Source organism: Argopecten irradians, chromosome 7, assembly GCF_041381155.1.
Source record: "Argopecten irradians isolate NY chromosome 7, Ai_NY, whole genome shotgun sequence".
Lineage (NCBI taxonomy): Eukaryota > Metazoa > Mollusca > Bivalvia > Pectinida > Pectinidae > Argopecten > Argopecten irradians.
Genome location: NC_091140.1, coordinates 43074599 through 43089111, shown reverse-complemented (window position 1 = coordinate 43089111; position 14513 = coordinate 43074599). Strand labels below are relative to the sequence as shown.

The 14513-nt window shown below is 34.7% G+C and overlaps 1 protein-coding gene across 1 annotated transcript; it reads left to right on the top strand.

Annotated features, from left to right (window-relative positions):
* Positions 1-335: 335 nt before the first annotated feature.
* On the top strand, positions 336-13810 carry LOC138328520 (uncharacterized). Its single transcript, XM_069275360.1, has 13 exons — positions 336-572; positions 1700-1862; positions 3270-3370; positions 4092-4217; positions 5242-5424; positions 6395-6510; positions 7362-7479; positions 7791-7799; positions 8618-9213; positions 9635-9736; positions 10564-10770; positions 11202-11306; positions 13318-13810. The coding sequence occupies exons 1-13, from the start codon at positions 524-526 to the stop codon at positions 13573-13575; spliced, it is 2133 nt and encodes a 710-aa protein (XP_069131461.1). The 5' UTR covers positions 336-523; the 3' UTR covers positions 13576-13810.
* Positions 13811-14513: the final 703 nt, after the last annotated feature.

The following is a 14513-nucleotide window of genomic DNA, read 5'->3' as shown; positions in this document are numbered from 1 at the left end:
GTTATTTTTTATTGGTTATTTGAAATTTCTTTGAATTATTGATATTAAGCTCTGAAATCCAAATATTAACTGGAATGAGATTTGATAAATGTTGCTGACATGCAATGAAGCTAACCATACTTCATCGTTTGGCCCTGGTTACCGTAATACCAAAATTGAACGGCTTTTCCGAGGAAACTTATCTGCCACCTTACATGAGGTATAATCCGATTTATCATATATTACATTTGATCTAGTTTTACTATAACAATTGATTGTATACCTTAAATACCTGATAGCTATACTTAAACAATGACTCTAATCTGTTTAGTGCAATTCTACAGCCGAATGTGATTACCGAAACCGTACCTAGCAAGGTGGTAGAGCACAGACTACTATATCTAACATTTCCAACATGATTCCGTGATTGTCATAGTATAGTCAAGATGACACCTGTGTGTATCAATCGATGATAATTACGATGACGTCATTAGTAAATATGACGTAAACAGTGGATATTTTAGGAAGGGGCCAATCAAAAACCATGGAGATTGGTGCGTTGCTATGGATAGCATTCTTTGTCCGATATTCAGGTATGTTGAATCAAGAACTAGTTAATGAGTTAGGCTAATTTGTCGTTTTTGTGACGCTGAAGTTGATTTTATAACAAATTTATGTGTAGAATATATCTTTAAATACAAATATAGATTTGTATTTTTTGTGTTACCTATTATGATTATAAAGGAAAGATAATTCATGAGATAAATTTCAGACACATATAAACAAGGACCATACATGACGGAGCTTTAATGTTAAATTAAAAACTCAAAACCAATGGCATAACACTTACTTACATTCTATTATCGTATGCATAAACGTACTATTAACAACTCAAAATGAAATTTAAACTCATCGTAATGACATAAACAACAGGTTAAAGTATTAGCCTGCTACTCAACAATAGAATTGTACATAACAACATATATTTTACACAAAATTAGAAATATATAGGCCAGATAGCTTATTCATCATCAGGTTAATTAATTAACAATGTGTCAAGTGTTGCAATAACATACGAAAGTACATTTTCCTATTGCCTTTATGCAAGGAAATAATTTAGAGTAAAACCATTTTTGAAATTCAGTTTAATCAAACAAGTTGTTACATTTAATTGTATGCACAAACTTGAGATTTTGTATTTTGGCCTCATTTATTTTCTAATAATGCTAAATACAAGATAACTAATTTAAAAAGGAAAATATTGATAATCGATGTTGAAATAGTGAGCCACTACACAATAGTGATCAATAAGATTTATAACATTAAATATCACAGCAATAAACAAAAGACACTACCAAAATGACAGGAACAATACTGAAAAACACAAACATAATAGTATTTAGTGAGCGATTAAATTTCGATTATTTCAGAAACCGCGAAAATTATTCGCTGCGAAAATGGTCTGATCACAGAAACAGTAAAAGTATATGACCCACAATCGCGAAATTAAGTTGGTTTAAGTTTTTAGGATAGATCTAATTGTACTTTGTGTTGTAGGATATGAGATTTTGATTTTCTCCTGTTATCAAAAGATTTGATCTTTATTATCACTGACAAGTTTAGGAAACTAACCAGTCATTCAGTGTGTTTTTGACTACCTCAATTAGTTCAAGCTGAAGATATCTGCCGGAATTCATACAATTGTTGGTTTTCATTTTAGAATGTACATGTTCATTGCCTGCTAATCTGGCGGGTTCCTGGACCAGCAGCGAGCAAGGGTCCCTGACTTTCACCTCGACCTCGCTTCAGAGCTATCCCACAACCACCTTCGGGACCTTCACCTTCACGTGCGATTCCTACTCGGACTCGCAGTATGTGTTGAAGTAAGTCATCGTATATACTACAAATGATGGCGTCGATAATGAATATGAACCTTTAACACATAACTGGCCCGTCCAGCCATTTCATACGGCCATGTCATAAATATCGTAAGACGAGTGTGTAATAACACTATTATGACGTCACATGTAGTTTTGACGTCATAATCTATATATGACGTCGCATGATTATCTCAGTAGACGGAAACGTCACATCCGAGCCGGGTTCTACCTTTTCATATAGAGACGAAATTTAAAGTTTTACTTATATCGCTATTTATTGAAGTTATGTGATAAATATAATCTTACACTCGTGACTATGTGATATGATCTTTGTCAAAAGAGTGAAATGATTTAATATGCCACTCGGCTAAAGGCTCATGGCATATCATATTTTATAACTCATTTGAAAAAGTTCATATTACAACCACTTATTTAAGATTCTCTATGTATCCCATTAGCAATCAGTATAATACTTTTTCTTTTCATTATAACTGGCGTTCTCTGTGATTTACTTCAAACTAAGAAAAATGGTAATCTACCTTCAATTATAGCAGTGATGTCCAAATGTTAAGTGTTTGTTGCAATGTTAATTAAATTATCATATAGTTGAAGAAAGCTATCAAAAGAGATACTCTGGTTTCGGTAATTAAAAGTTTAAATTGGTTTTTAGTTGCTACATTCACCATTGCTGTCTATTTTATGTAGGTTCAACACTCATTCTGTAAACAATTATTACTTTTTTATATCTCTTGTCAGCGCTAGATAATAAAAACCTTATTTTAAAAAAAAAATTCTCCAGAAGTGCAAATTTTTAGAAGAAATTAATACACGTACATTTTATTAACAGTGTTGCATACATTACATCTTTCTAATAATAATATTAATGACTAAATTATTGTTATTTATGATACAGTGCTTTACAATGGATAAATTGATTAATTTTGTAGTAATTTTATCGCGCGAAGTAATTAGTCATATGTGGAATATGGTATCACATTCTTTACATCTGTGTTAGAATCCTTCATATCATCTGCTACTGCCTAGCGCTCAGCATTAAGGGAATGGGGGTACTGGTTCGCCTGTTGTCAGTATAATGTGACCGGGTGGGGTGTGTTGCTTGGTGTCTTTTGTGGCATGCTTCAGTGATATAGCACTAAAAGAAGGGCAAGAGTTCCACTATGCAAGAAAACACATTATGAATATACCACTGTCTCCCAAAACATGCACCACACACTTCACACACGCAACACACCACATACACGGAAGTCCATCCTTAAATTATCCTGGCTATTAATAAGATGTAAATACGATGCCCAAACCAATCATATGGTATTTCTATGTTTACTATATTACATTCAAAACTCTCTCAGTTTTAGCTTTGTTTAAATAATTCGACAATTTTATTTGCAGATCTCCACCTTTTAATTATCTCAGTCTCCAGTTTGAAGCTTACTTATGTTTCGTATTAACAGAGGTAAACTCAGCACAATTCACCTACTTTATTGGCACAGGTAAGTAGCAATGGACACATAAGGTGTTTTCAACTCATGATCATTCACCCCTGAAATTTCATAATGGACTGGTCTAATCTTTGATTAAGAGGAGTCAAAATATGTCTACAGGGCGGAATGAGGTTCTTTGTTCTACACAAACGTTACCTCTTACTTAGAGATAATATATCATATGTAGTTAAGAGGTTTGTAAGAAATAAATACTAATTGCCCTAGAAAAATGTGTTTTGACGAGAAATCAGAAAGGCAAAATTGGCAATCCACTTTCAGTCCTGAGACGAAAATAGTTTTTAGACGCAGGTGGTTGCAAAAATATATAATTTATATAAGATATCAATACATGTGCATTCCAGATCAGAGTTACTGATACTAGATTCTAATAGAGATGGTTTTATTGATATTGCACTGTTTCCAGACAATGATTCACATTTCAAGTTATGGTAAATAATTCCCACTTGATTTTTATATAGTACTTTCCTAGGCCTAAAAGCCTCAATATTTATTTTTTATATCACATAGACTGGTAGATTGATCAATGTATAGGTATAGGTAATTCCCTCTTTAGCCTTTAATCTCTGATATTAAAAAGGTCGGTTGCAAAGAATTGTTGAAATAATGGAGTGTTCTCACTTTATCATTGAGGACTCCACTGTTAAGACTTACTATACAAAAACAAACAACATTGACTATATTCTCTATGTTTTCGCTTTATCTGTTACAGAACCTAACAGTGCTGCTGGAAATGACCGCCTGAAGACGTCCACTCCCGCCTCTCCTTTGAACGTATCAACAGTGTGTGACCGGACATCTTACCCTTCCGGAACACATTATGTAATGGTCAAGGATAGTAAGTTGACCTTATGTTCAGTAAATTCTGTCTTTTAATGTCCTACAACGTCATCATTCACTTCCCTCAAACCACATATTTAGTTTTTCCCAATAAGGTAGTTTTGAGATCCCAAAACGACGTGTATAAAGTACAATTTACCATCGATTAGTCCCACCTTCTAGTGATTATGCCGTCACGAAACTCACGTCAAATGATGACGTCATAATCACCGGATGGTGGGCCTATCGACGGTAAATTGTACTTTACCAATGCCGTTTTGAGATCTCGAAACCGACGTATTCATTTGGCTGATACACTTCATTCTTTAATAAGGGATGACAAATGCGGGAAATTGTACGTGTTTTTGAGGCTACACTTTGTTGAGGTCTGGATGCACATATACTCAATCCTTATATGCCGTGGTGATCAAAATGTGAAGCGTCAGGATGACGCACTACATGCAAAAATTGTGCTTCAAAATTAATTTTCTGTGTCAGTGAGCTGAGGTTTCGGGTTATGTATGCCTTGAATTGCACGGTAATGTTTCAGACAAGGGTGAATCAGTTGTCCCATCTCTGAATTGCTGAGCGCCTAGTAGTATAACAACTGACCATGAAGCGTCTTGGCCAAGAGGCAAATGAATTCTGACAAGAGTAAGAGAAGAAATTCAAATGACATTATTGAGGAATGTGATAAGATATAAAGATATTTTTTTTTCTATTAGTATGCAGCTTCGAAATAGAATAAGATAGCAAGTGATAAGGGGATGACCAAACTAATTAATTTACTTATCATCAGTATATTTTAAATAAAAAAAATGATTGATTATGTGTATGCCACAACGTAGCAAATTCCCCACTATCACAACGAGACTCTACACTAACATACCGCAGCCACACAAGACACATGGACACATGCACCACATACAGGAAAGGCTGTCAATCTTATATTTAGCTTTTAATATATAGAACGATGCACATAATCAACTCACAAATCATGTTAATGTTCACTTAATACGAAAAAATGTGTTTCTGGATTTCAGATGACATTTCTACTGCCCCCGTGGACTGTCCGTCCGATCTCCGTTTATTGTGGACATACACTTTCGATGATGGAAGCGGAAGTGACGTATGTGCTGGTAACACAACATCTGCTGACGGATGTACATCTACTACCGCTATAACGTTCTCATACTCATCATGTACCCAGATGGTTATGTATTCAAGTGAGTACAAATTGGTAAAAGGACAAAGACATAAATAGTTACCACTTACACGCAAAATTATGCTTACGTTATATTTATTAAGCAGAATATCTTATATTTTCAAAAATAAAAGATTTAAAAAAATAATATAAAAATGAAATATTTTTAAAACAAATGAGTCTAATGCAAATATAAAAACAGCGAAAAAAATAATTAAACATCTTGAATATTACTACAGTCAATTATTGATTCTGTTCCTGCTTTTTCTCCATTTTTTAATAAAATATTTAAATAAAATAAAAATAAAGAGTCTAATGCAAATATAAAAACAGCGAAAAAATAATTAAAACATCTTGAATATTACTACAGTCAATTTCTAATGACAATGATTCTGTTCCTGCTTTTTCTCCCGCTTCTCACAACATTCAACTTCCTGTTCATTCCCATCACCTTATTTTACTGCCATACTGATACTATTTCTTTATCGTCCTTATGCCCCTCACCACCTCTCCCCACCACCACCATCACCACCACCATCATCACCCTCCACATCACCATCACCATCACCACCATCACCATCACCACCACCACCACCACCACCACCACCACCACCACCACCAACATCACCACCACCACCACCATCATCACCACCACCACCACCATCACCACCACCACCACCACCATCACCACCATCACCACCACCACCAATCACCACCACCACCATCATCATCATCATCATCATCATCATCACCATCATCACCATCACCATCACCACCACCACCACACATCACCACCATCACACCACCACCACCACCACACACCATCACCACACACCATCACCATCACACCACCACCATCACCCTCATCACCACCACCACCACCATCACCACAACCACCACCAAAATATCATCACCACAACCAACGTCATCGTCGTTGTCATCTACATTTTCCTTGAATGTATTTTTTTTCAAATAAATATTGCATATTACAGGTAGTGGAACGTTGAATTGTTTGTACAGCTTTACGTCTAATTCGACGACATACATTAATATGTACAACAACGACTCCACCACAGACGAGTCATCGACATATCGCTTTTCCTGTTTAGTGAGTATCACTTTCTTCCTCTCATCCAACCATTTTCAAATACATGTTCCGATCATGTATTACAGTATAAGGTTGTTTTCTTAATACTCGATTCCGCCATTCTTAATACACTTAATAAAACTACCGCAATATCCTACGTTTTGTCCCACTATATGATTTTTAACATAAAAGATGTCTAATGCGGGTTATCTGTCTATGCGGGTTATCTGTCGATGCGGGTTATCTGTGGAAGTTATTACGAAGATAGAAAAATAATCAGCCTATAAGTTATAAGCTATTTTAAAGACACACAAAATAACAAGTGAATGATCAATAGCTGAGTTACGCTGCTACGTACTACATTAAAGTAATTTCACATGGACTTTCAAACAAATAATATGCTAATAACTTTACACATCTATAATAAATAAACCTTTGTTCTCCTCTCCAAATGAAAGCATTACAGCATATAGACTCACCTGTTATTATAAGTACATTGTACAAACTTTACATACATATGTACATCGACGTAAAACCCGCAGGCAATCTGCCAGTGCGGGTTATCTGGAATTTATTTTATAAAATTATAGAAAATGCCTGATTCACTACCGAGAAGTTTTTATAAACCTTTAGATATACTCAAATGTCTGAGACACATTAATTCACAACAATCTATTTTAGTAACATTTTTAATTAAATTTATTCCAGTTCTTTAACTACTGACGTTTACAACAGCAAGAAAACATAGCAATATTGCTTAATATTATATTCGATTTAAGTGTTGTTATTCAATTTGGTATTTTGAAAATATTGATCCACAACAGAAGAAATACCTGCATGATACAGTCTTATTTCCCTTTTTTATACTTAAGGTAATGACGTCATCAGGAGATAACCGATACCTCACACAATACCCCAAACAATGCCATGAAAACCAGACATCTACCTCAATTGTTTCTCCGGGAGCTATCCTTGTCTTCAGTCTCTCAAGTAAGTATGCACTTTCCATGTTATTTTGTCAGCTAATATCACAGCTTTAACTTTCTCAAGAAAGGCTTTCTGTATGAGTTTTATATATTTTTTTTTGGCAGTTAATTTTTTACTTAAAAGGTTATTGCCTAGTTTCATTAAAAATCTCTTACTTTGATTTAGGCGTCTTCCATTGTCAAGAAATCAATTCACTCTATATAGTTGTTTATTGTAAGCTTTATTGTTTGAATTGGTAAGTATTAAGCAAAATATTGAAAATTGCTATGTTTGTCATTTCTTAACAAACAAAAAAAACTTGTCTGTTTTAACAGGTTCTTGCCGTAAGTATCGCACACTTTTCATAATTTATTTGAGTACTGGCGTAACACTTTCGACTTTACAGTATAACTTGTGGATCCCTATCTATTCTGGCATTTTTTTTCTTCATTAAACAATGATACCTGTATAATACGAAACCTATCTATACTATCCAAATATTCTGGTATGACTGTGTGGCACCTTTCGTCATTTGATAATGGAAATACGTAACGTACCACGTCATACCCGATAGCGTTTGTGCGGGACTATTGTTTTTATTGGTGATGGAATGACGTCAAATGATGATATCCCGCGCTTACGTCATTTTAGCGGTAAGATAACAAATAGTTACGTCCATCACCACTGGAGATACTAGTCTCGCACAAACGTTATCGGATGTCACGTGGTATTTGAATTAGTTCCATTAAACCTGTATAATCTGCAACTATCTTTTCTGTCCAAATATGTTGGTCCGAGTGTCATCCGGTTTATACTGTATATTAAAATTTAAGAATCTTGCATATTTATTTCAAGTATTATCAAAAATTATTAATATCGCATATTTATAGATCTCATTACTGTCTTGATGAATATGTAACTTTTCTCTTTGACATACTATAATTTATAATCTATAATCACTCACAGCCCAAATACTTTTCAGAATGATTCAAAAATTGCTAAGATGGAAATAAATGTTATGGAAAAGGCTTTTCATTAAAGTTAAAATTATTAATAGTGTATTAATTAGATTTTTACTGCTTTCTTTGTCATGCTCTATTGCGGTGCTTAAAATAGTATGTTTCGTACTGATTGAACTGCCATTACGGCATTCAAGTTTCAGCAACATCATCTGAATCTGTGAACGCCGCTACGATAGCCCTCGCTGTAGTGATTCCACTTATAGTCATCGTCGTTGCGATAATTGTCAGCTACTTCTGCTGGGTGAATTACGAGAAGAGGAAGATAGAGGAAGCTGCTAGACCCGATCCTAAGTTCGCTAACGGTGAAATCCGCAACAGACGGAAAAACGTTCACGATGGCGTGATCTCTTCAGACAAGAATGGAAACATGATTCGCAGGGAAGAGTCTATTCTGATTTCCATGCCTCCTGTCTCGGAACGTGAGGATGTGCAATCCCCAATTTCAGATTTGGACGACTACGGTCACGATGTGGATTCTGACGATGACGAATACGAAGTTAAAGACATTACTGAATTTTCGTTGACGGACGATATTCCTAGAATTGTTGTACAGTCCGCTACTCCGCGACCTCCGGATGACGACGACGGCGGTAAGACTGGGTTGGTCGACGCTTCTAGTGCTAAACATAAAAAGAGGCGACGTCGACGGAAGAAAAGTGCAAAAAGTCGAATATCGACAGACAGAGTCGCTGTGGAAACGGATTCAAAGAATAAAAGGAAAACTCACTCACATACGGTTTGTTTCCAAAGCTTGTGTCCCAAGTTTGAAGAGTTTTATGACATCGTGAAATAAATTATGATTTTATCAATGTAATCTTTCCTGCAGCGAACCCTTTTGGACCTTTTGAACCCTTCTTCCAGCTTGCTGCCCATATCCAGATATTCCATTTTTTCCCGGTTTTTTCCTGCTCAATTTGACCATGAAAGAGTAATCTGACCAAGCGTGATAATTCCTTATCCTATCAATTAATTTATAAATTTGTAGTTGTTTTATTTTTTCCAGTCAGATTATTAAAGTTTGATTTTAGATTCAGATTTGTGACCCTGAAAATGACCATTCCACCCACCTGATCCTAAAACCCCCTTACCGGTAATTATATAAGCTAGACGTATTGTTGTTAGGCATATTCTGTATGGCTGCAAACTCTGTTTTGCAGAAGAAAAATCATCTAAATACAAAAGATAAAATCACATTCGGCACATCAACGCTTCTATTGAAGATGCCGGCGAAACGTCAGAAAAAGAAAAAAAAGTACATGGTATGTAACTCAGGCACTCGGGGCTAACATCACTGTCAGAATGCAAGTTTTCTTTTAACTGAACGGAAGCTTATTGCTTACAAATTTTTTTATGTTCCTTATGATATTTTTTTCTTTTGAGGATATCAATTGCAATGCAGAATAGACCGTCTAAAATCTATTGATTTATGCAACGCGCTTAAAAGACTTTCATGTTTATGCGGATAAATGTTAAATCTATCAGTTTTGTCTTCTATTTGTCTTCTTTAAAAAAATTGAACCAATTTCACGCGAAAATTCTAATTACACTTACTTTTAATATTTCACTAGACCATTCTTTTTCATAGTTCTTAAGAGAGAAAAAGAAGTAATAAGCAATGTTGAGAAATCTGCATTTGTGTGTATTAGATATCCACCTACCTGTCAGTGTGACTAACATGTTTTCCTGATCCTGTCCAATTCAAATGTAAATAATAATAACATAAATCAACATACAACAGTCTATCGATTGCAAGACAAACCATATTCATTCATTTGAATGTTTATGTCGAAGTCAAACATCATGGAAGAATAAATGATTCTTAAGGGTTTAGAATTTCAGTGTAGGAACAGTGTCAAATGGCGGCTCGTTTCTAAAAATAAAAACAAATCTTGATTTTGATACAAAATCATGAATCTGATAACATAACTTTAGTGATATTGATTATTACATAGCAATGACGAACAAATAATATTAGTGTTGGTTTTCTTAATTTGCCGACCAAGATATCGTTATTATCACATAATCGTAAAATATGCTTTGAAAGTGTTTAAATGTAGTATTATATCATGGGCGGATGTTGACATAGATAAACACGGAAGTGAAGGAGGACGGCATGCCGGAAGTGGACGAAAAGGAGAAAGAACTGACATCGAAGCCATCCGGAGTGAAGGAGGAGTCACTCCGAGAGAAGGCTTACAAGATGAGGATGAAGAAAGGGGAGACGTTAGCCGACCTTATCAAGAAGAGGAAGAAAGTGCCGATCATGAAACATCCAATGGAGGCTAGTAGTCGGGTAGGTGACCGATGGGCTAGAGGTTTAATATCTTTTTTTATGATTTTATGTTTACTTATTTTAAAACAAATAACAGGTATATTACAATAATCAGACTTTCTGACACAATGGCCTATTAATATGTGCCTGTGCTGCAATTGAATTGGATATCTATGTGCTTCAAACGAATTCTTTAATGGCAAGCAGTTTTGTAATTTTTGTTTTGTTGTAAAATGAGTGCATAGATGCCTTGTATTAAACTACAATACGTTTGAGTAAAAATGAGTATGTAAATTGTCAGAAATTCTTTTGGATAAACATATCCACGACAACACCTTCCTACGAGTTAAAGTAATTACATTAAATCAAATACTGGCAAAATATCTCAATACGTAATTCATTATAAAAAAACCCGAAATAACTGTACATGACACATTTATCATTGTAATTAGGAGTCACCGGCTCTAAAACCACCGACCAGTAGTTGGGGTATGCGACGGGGCACCACACCGAAAACCGCCCCGAGCATGACACAGGTCGAGCAGGCAGATATCAACGTACGTATAACACCAAATATGTTGTTGTTTATATGGCAAAAGATATGAAAACGTTATCCCCTGTAAAGCATTTTTCATGCGGAAATGAATTGATATTTTTTTACACAGAGTATGTTTTTGTCATTTTGCGGTAATGACCTGTATTTGTATACAAGCTAGTTTAAGTAGATTGATCATGTACATTATATGTGGAATACTTATACTCATATTACGAAAAACTGTCCTTGTTAGTTAATATTTAGAAATAATGAAGACCTTAAACTCTAAAGTTAAAAAAATCAAGATTTCAATGTTATTTGTAAATGGTGTTCATAGCATAGGAAATTATTTGGAAATACCTCGACTCTAGTAACAATACCAGATGTACATTGCATCGCAACAACACCATACCTTCTTTGGTCTCTTCTTATTATCCAACGACTGTAACATTTGCATGCCTTATTTCCTCAAACCTTTGGTTAACATTGCATGTGATGCAATTTCTTTAATTTCATCTTGCCCCCCTTTCTCCCATTTTCTTTTATTTCATTCCCTTAAGTATAGATTATATACCATCCAATGTGTGAATTTGATCCTATTGTCATTACTCTTATTTGTCCCTGTTACATATGATGATAAAATGGTGTATATGCACTATTGTTTTCTTTCAGATATCTACGCCAATGCGGTAAGGCAATTGATAGGTGTTAAAGATTTGTCTAAAATCACGAAAAAATCAATAACACCACTACTAACTGAACTGTATTGTATCTGTGATTCCATACATATTCTGTGAAAAATATCTTGGAATTGATTTTTTATCATTAGTTTCGTTATTTTTAAAAAAAATGATTTTTTTTATTTGTGTGATTTTATTTTTCTCTTTCTCATATCTTTAGTGAGTCAAATGAAAGCAACCTTCGTTATAATGGATAATATTTTAATATGTGCACATGATTTTATGGGAATGATTGTTTTTATGATTAAAAAAATGATTGACACAAGTCTACAGGCCGCATTGCAAGCAGAACAAATAATACAGAAAAAGCGCCTGTCTTAGTCGACTTTATTTTACTCGATCATTGTGCATCACTGATTCAGAGCACACAGTTGCGTAGAAAACAAGTTCCATATAACCTCGATGATCTTTTATCAATACAACACGAATTTATTGTGTCTTTGCATAGAATTGAATATTAAAAAGTTATCTACCTTGCGAATTGGTATCCATTATGACGTCATTGTTTTGTGAACGGAAATCATGTCGTTTTTTCCTAAAAATGTATGACGTTACACACAGAAACATACATTGTCACAATCAATTCCTATCCGCAAGGGCAGGTAACTCTGTGATATGCAAATACAGAAAATCATGAAAAACCTTAAATTAAAGTATATATAAATTTAACATTTAAAGTACGTTGTGTTGAATGTTGCTTGTTTATGACTTAATTCTAAAGGGACGCTTGGAAACAAAAGAATTGGTGCTTCGATCAGCGAGGAGTGGTGGTCGGCAGGTAGGTCTATATGTAGTACTTTCCTTTTTGGTTTCAGTCCCGCCTACCTTCACTCAACCCCTCTCCTTACGCACATCCATTCCCATGTATGACCGTGTGTTTTATAATATCTCTCGAGGTAAATCCATTTAATGAAGGTATAAGTAATAGAAATGTAACAAAATGACAGTATCTATTAGGTCTTGATCAATTTTGCTGAATAAACTCTTTCCGTAATGCAGAGATATCCGGTCTGAAAAGAAGATATTTATTATTTTTTTCTTTCCAATTGCAGAATGCTTAAATTATTACTTTTACTACACAGGGCTTTAATAATACAATGTACGCATATATGTACGACGGCCTTCTTGTTTCTCCAAAATTAATGTGACCGCCATTATGTCACAAAAAATAGTATATCAATATCAATATCCCACAATAGATTACAATATCTCTGCATTACGAAAGATGCAATGTTGAAAAAATACACCTATTTCTGTTGCAATATTTTGATGTTTTTGGTTGCGTTATCGCAGGACGATAGCATGGTGATGTTCAGAAGGGCGAACACGGATTTGGACTCACTACCCAAGTCCCAGGAAGCAACCCATGCCAAAGTTCCAGAGAAAGTAACGTTCTACGAACCAGCAAAGCAGGTGAATGACGATTTGTGGAAGAGAATGCGAGGCATGTGGAATTTAGCTAGCCAAGCTATATCGCATCCGTCCCTGGGACCTAGCACCGCATTTGAAAAGAAAGGAAAGAAAACGAAAGTAAGGAAAATTCAAGTATGATGAGGACTATTGGAAACAAAATGAAAAGGAAGAGTGTGCTTAATGTAGTCTTCACAGTATTTGTATTTCTACCCCCGATCAAGATGAATATTGTTTCACTGATGACTATATGTAAATCATTGTTTAAACCAAAGAATTTCAACCCTGTATTAAATTTATATTAAATGAAAATTAAAATGTCGATGTGCATTTGCTTCCAATGTAATGTATAATTCCATAAATGTATTTCATGTAATGCATATGTCTTGTTTTATATGCTTAAGTAACATGTATTATTTTTACATAATTTATACTCAGTAACAACAATATAAATAAAGGTGAGGCAAGGAACAAAAAAAATCAATAATCAATATAATGAAATGCTTTAACAATACTGTAATGTTGTTTTAATTTGTGGGAGATTTTATTTCGCTATATCCAAGGTCAAGTTAACTTCAACACTCGCAAATTAAGATGGGCGAACAAGTATCGCAGCGAGTTATTAGTTATAAAGAGATAATCGCCAAAATTTCTCATCTCATATGAAATAAATATACAAAATTATCCATGCAGAACTAGTCATAATGAACATGCATTGATTATGCTGAACAATATATAACAACTAAAAGTCATTGATGGATAGCCTCCCTTGTATGCAACGTGTTGAGTGTTTGCATGCTTGTTTGGGGAGACCGTGATCTCTTTCGCTGAGAAGCCTAGCTTTAGACTGGATTACCTGCCTTAGTACCATTTCTCTCCGCTAGGCTGAGAAGCTTAGTGGAGAGAGTAGAAAAAAAAACTACGACAGGCAGTCCAGGCCAGTATTGCCATATATAGTGGAAAATAGTGACCACCTTTAAAGTGGCATCTCAATGAATCATGCTGCTTAAAACACCGAAAACAGTACACACCAACTCGTCAAAATATTCTGCCTTCATGATGAACTTTAAGAAGGAATA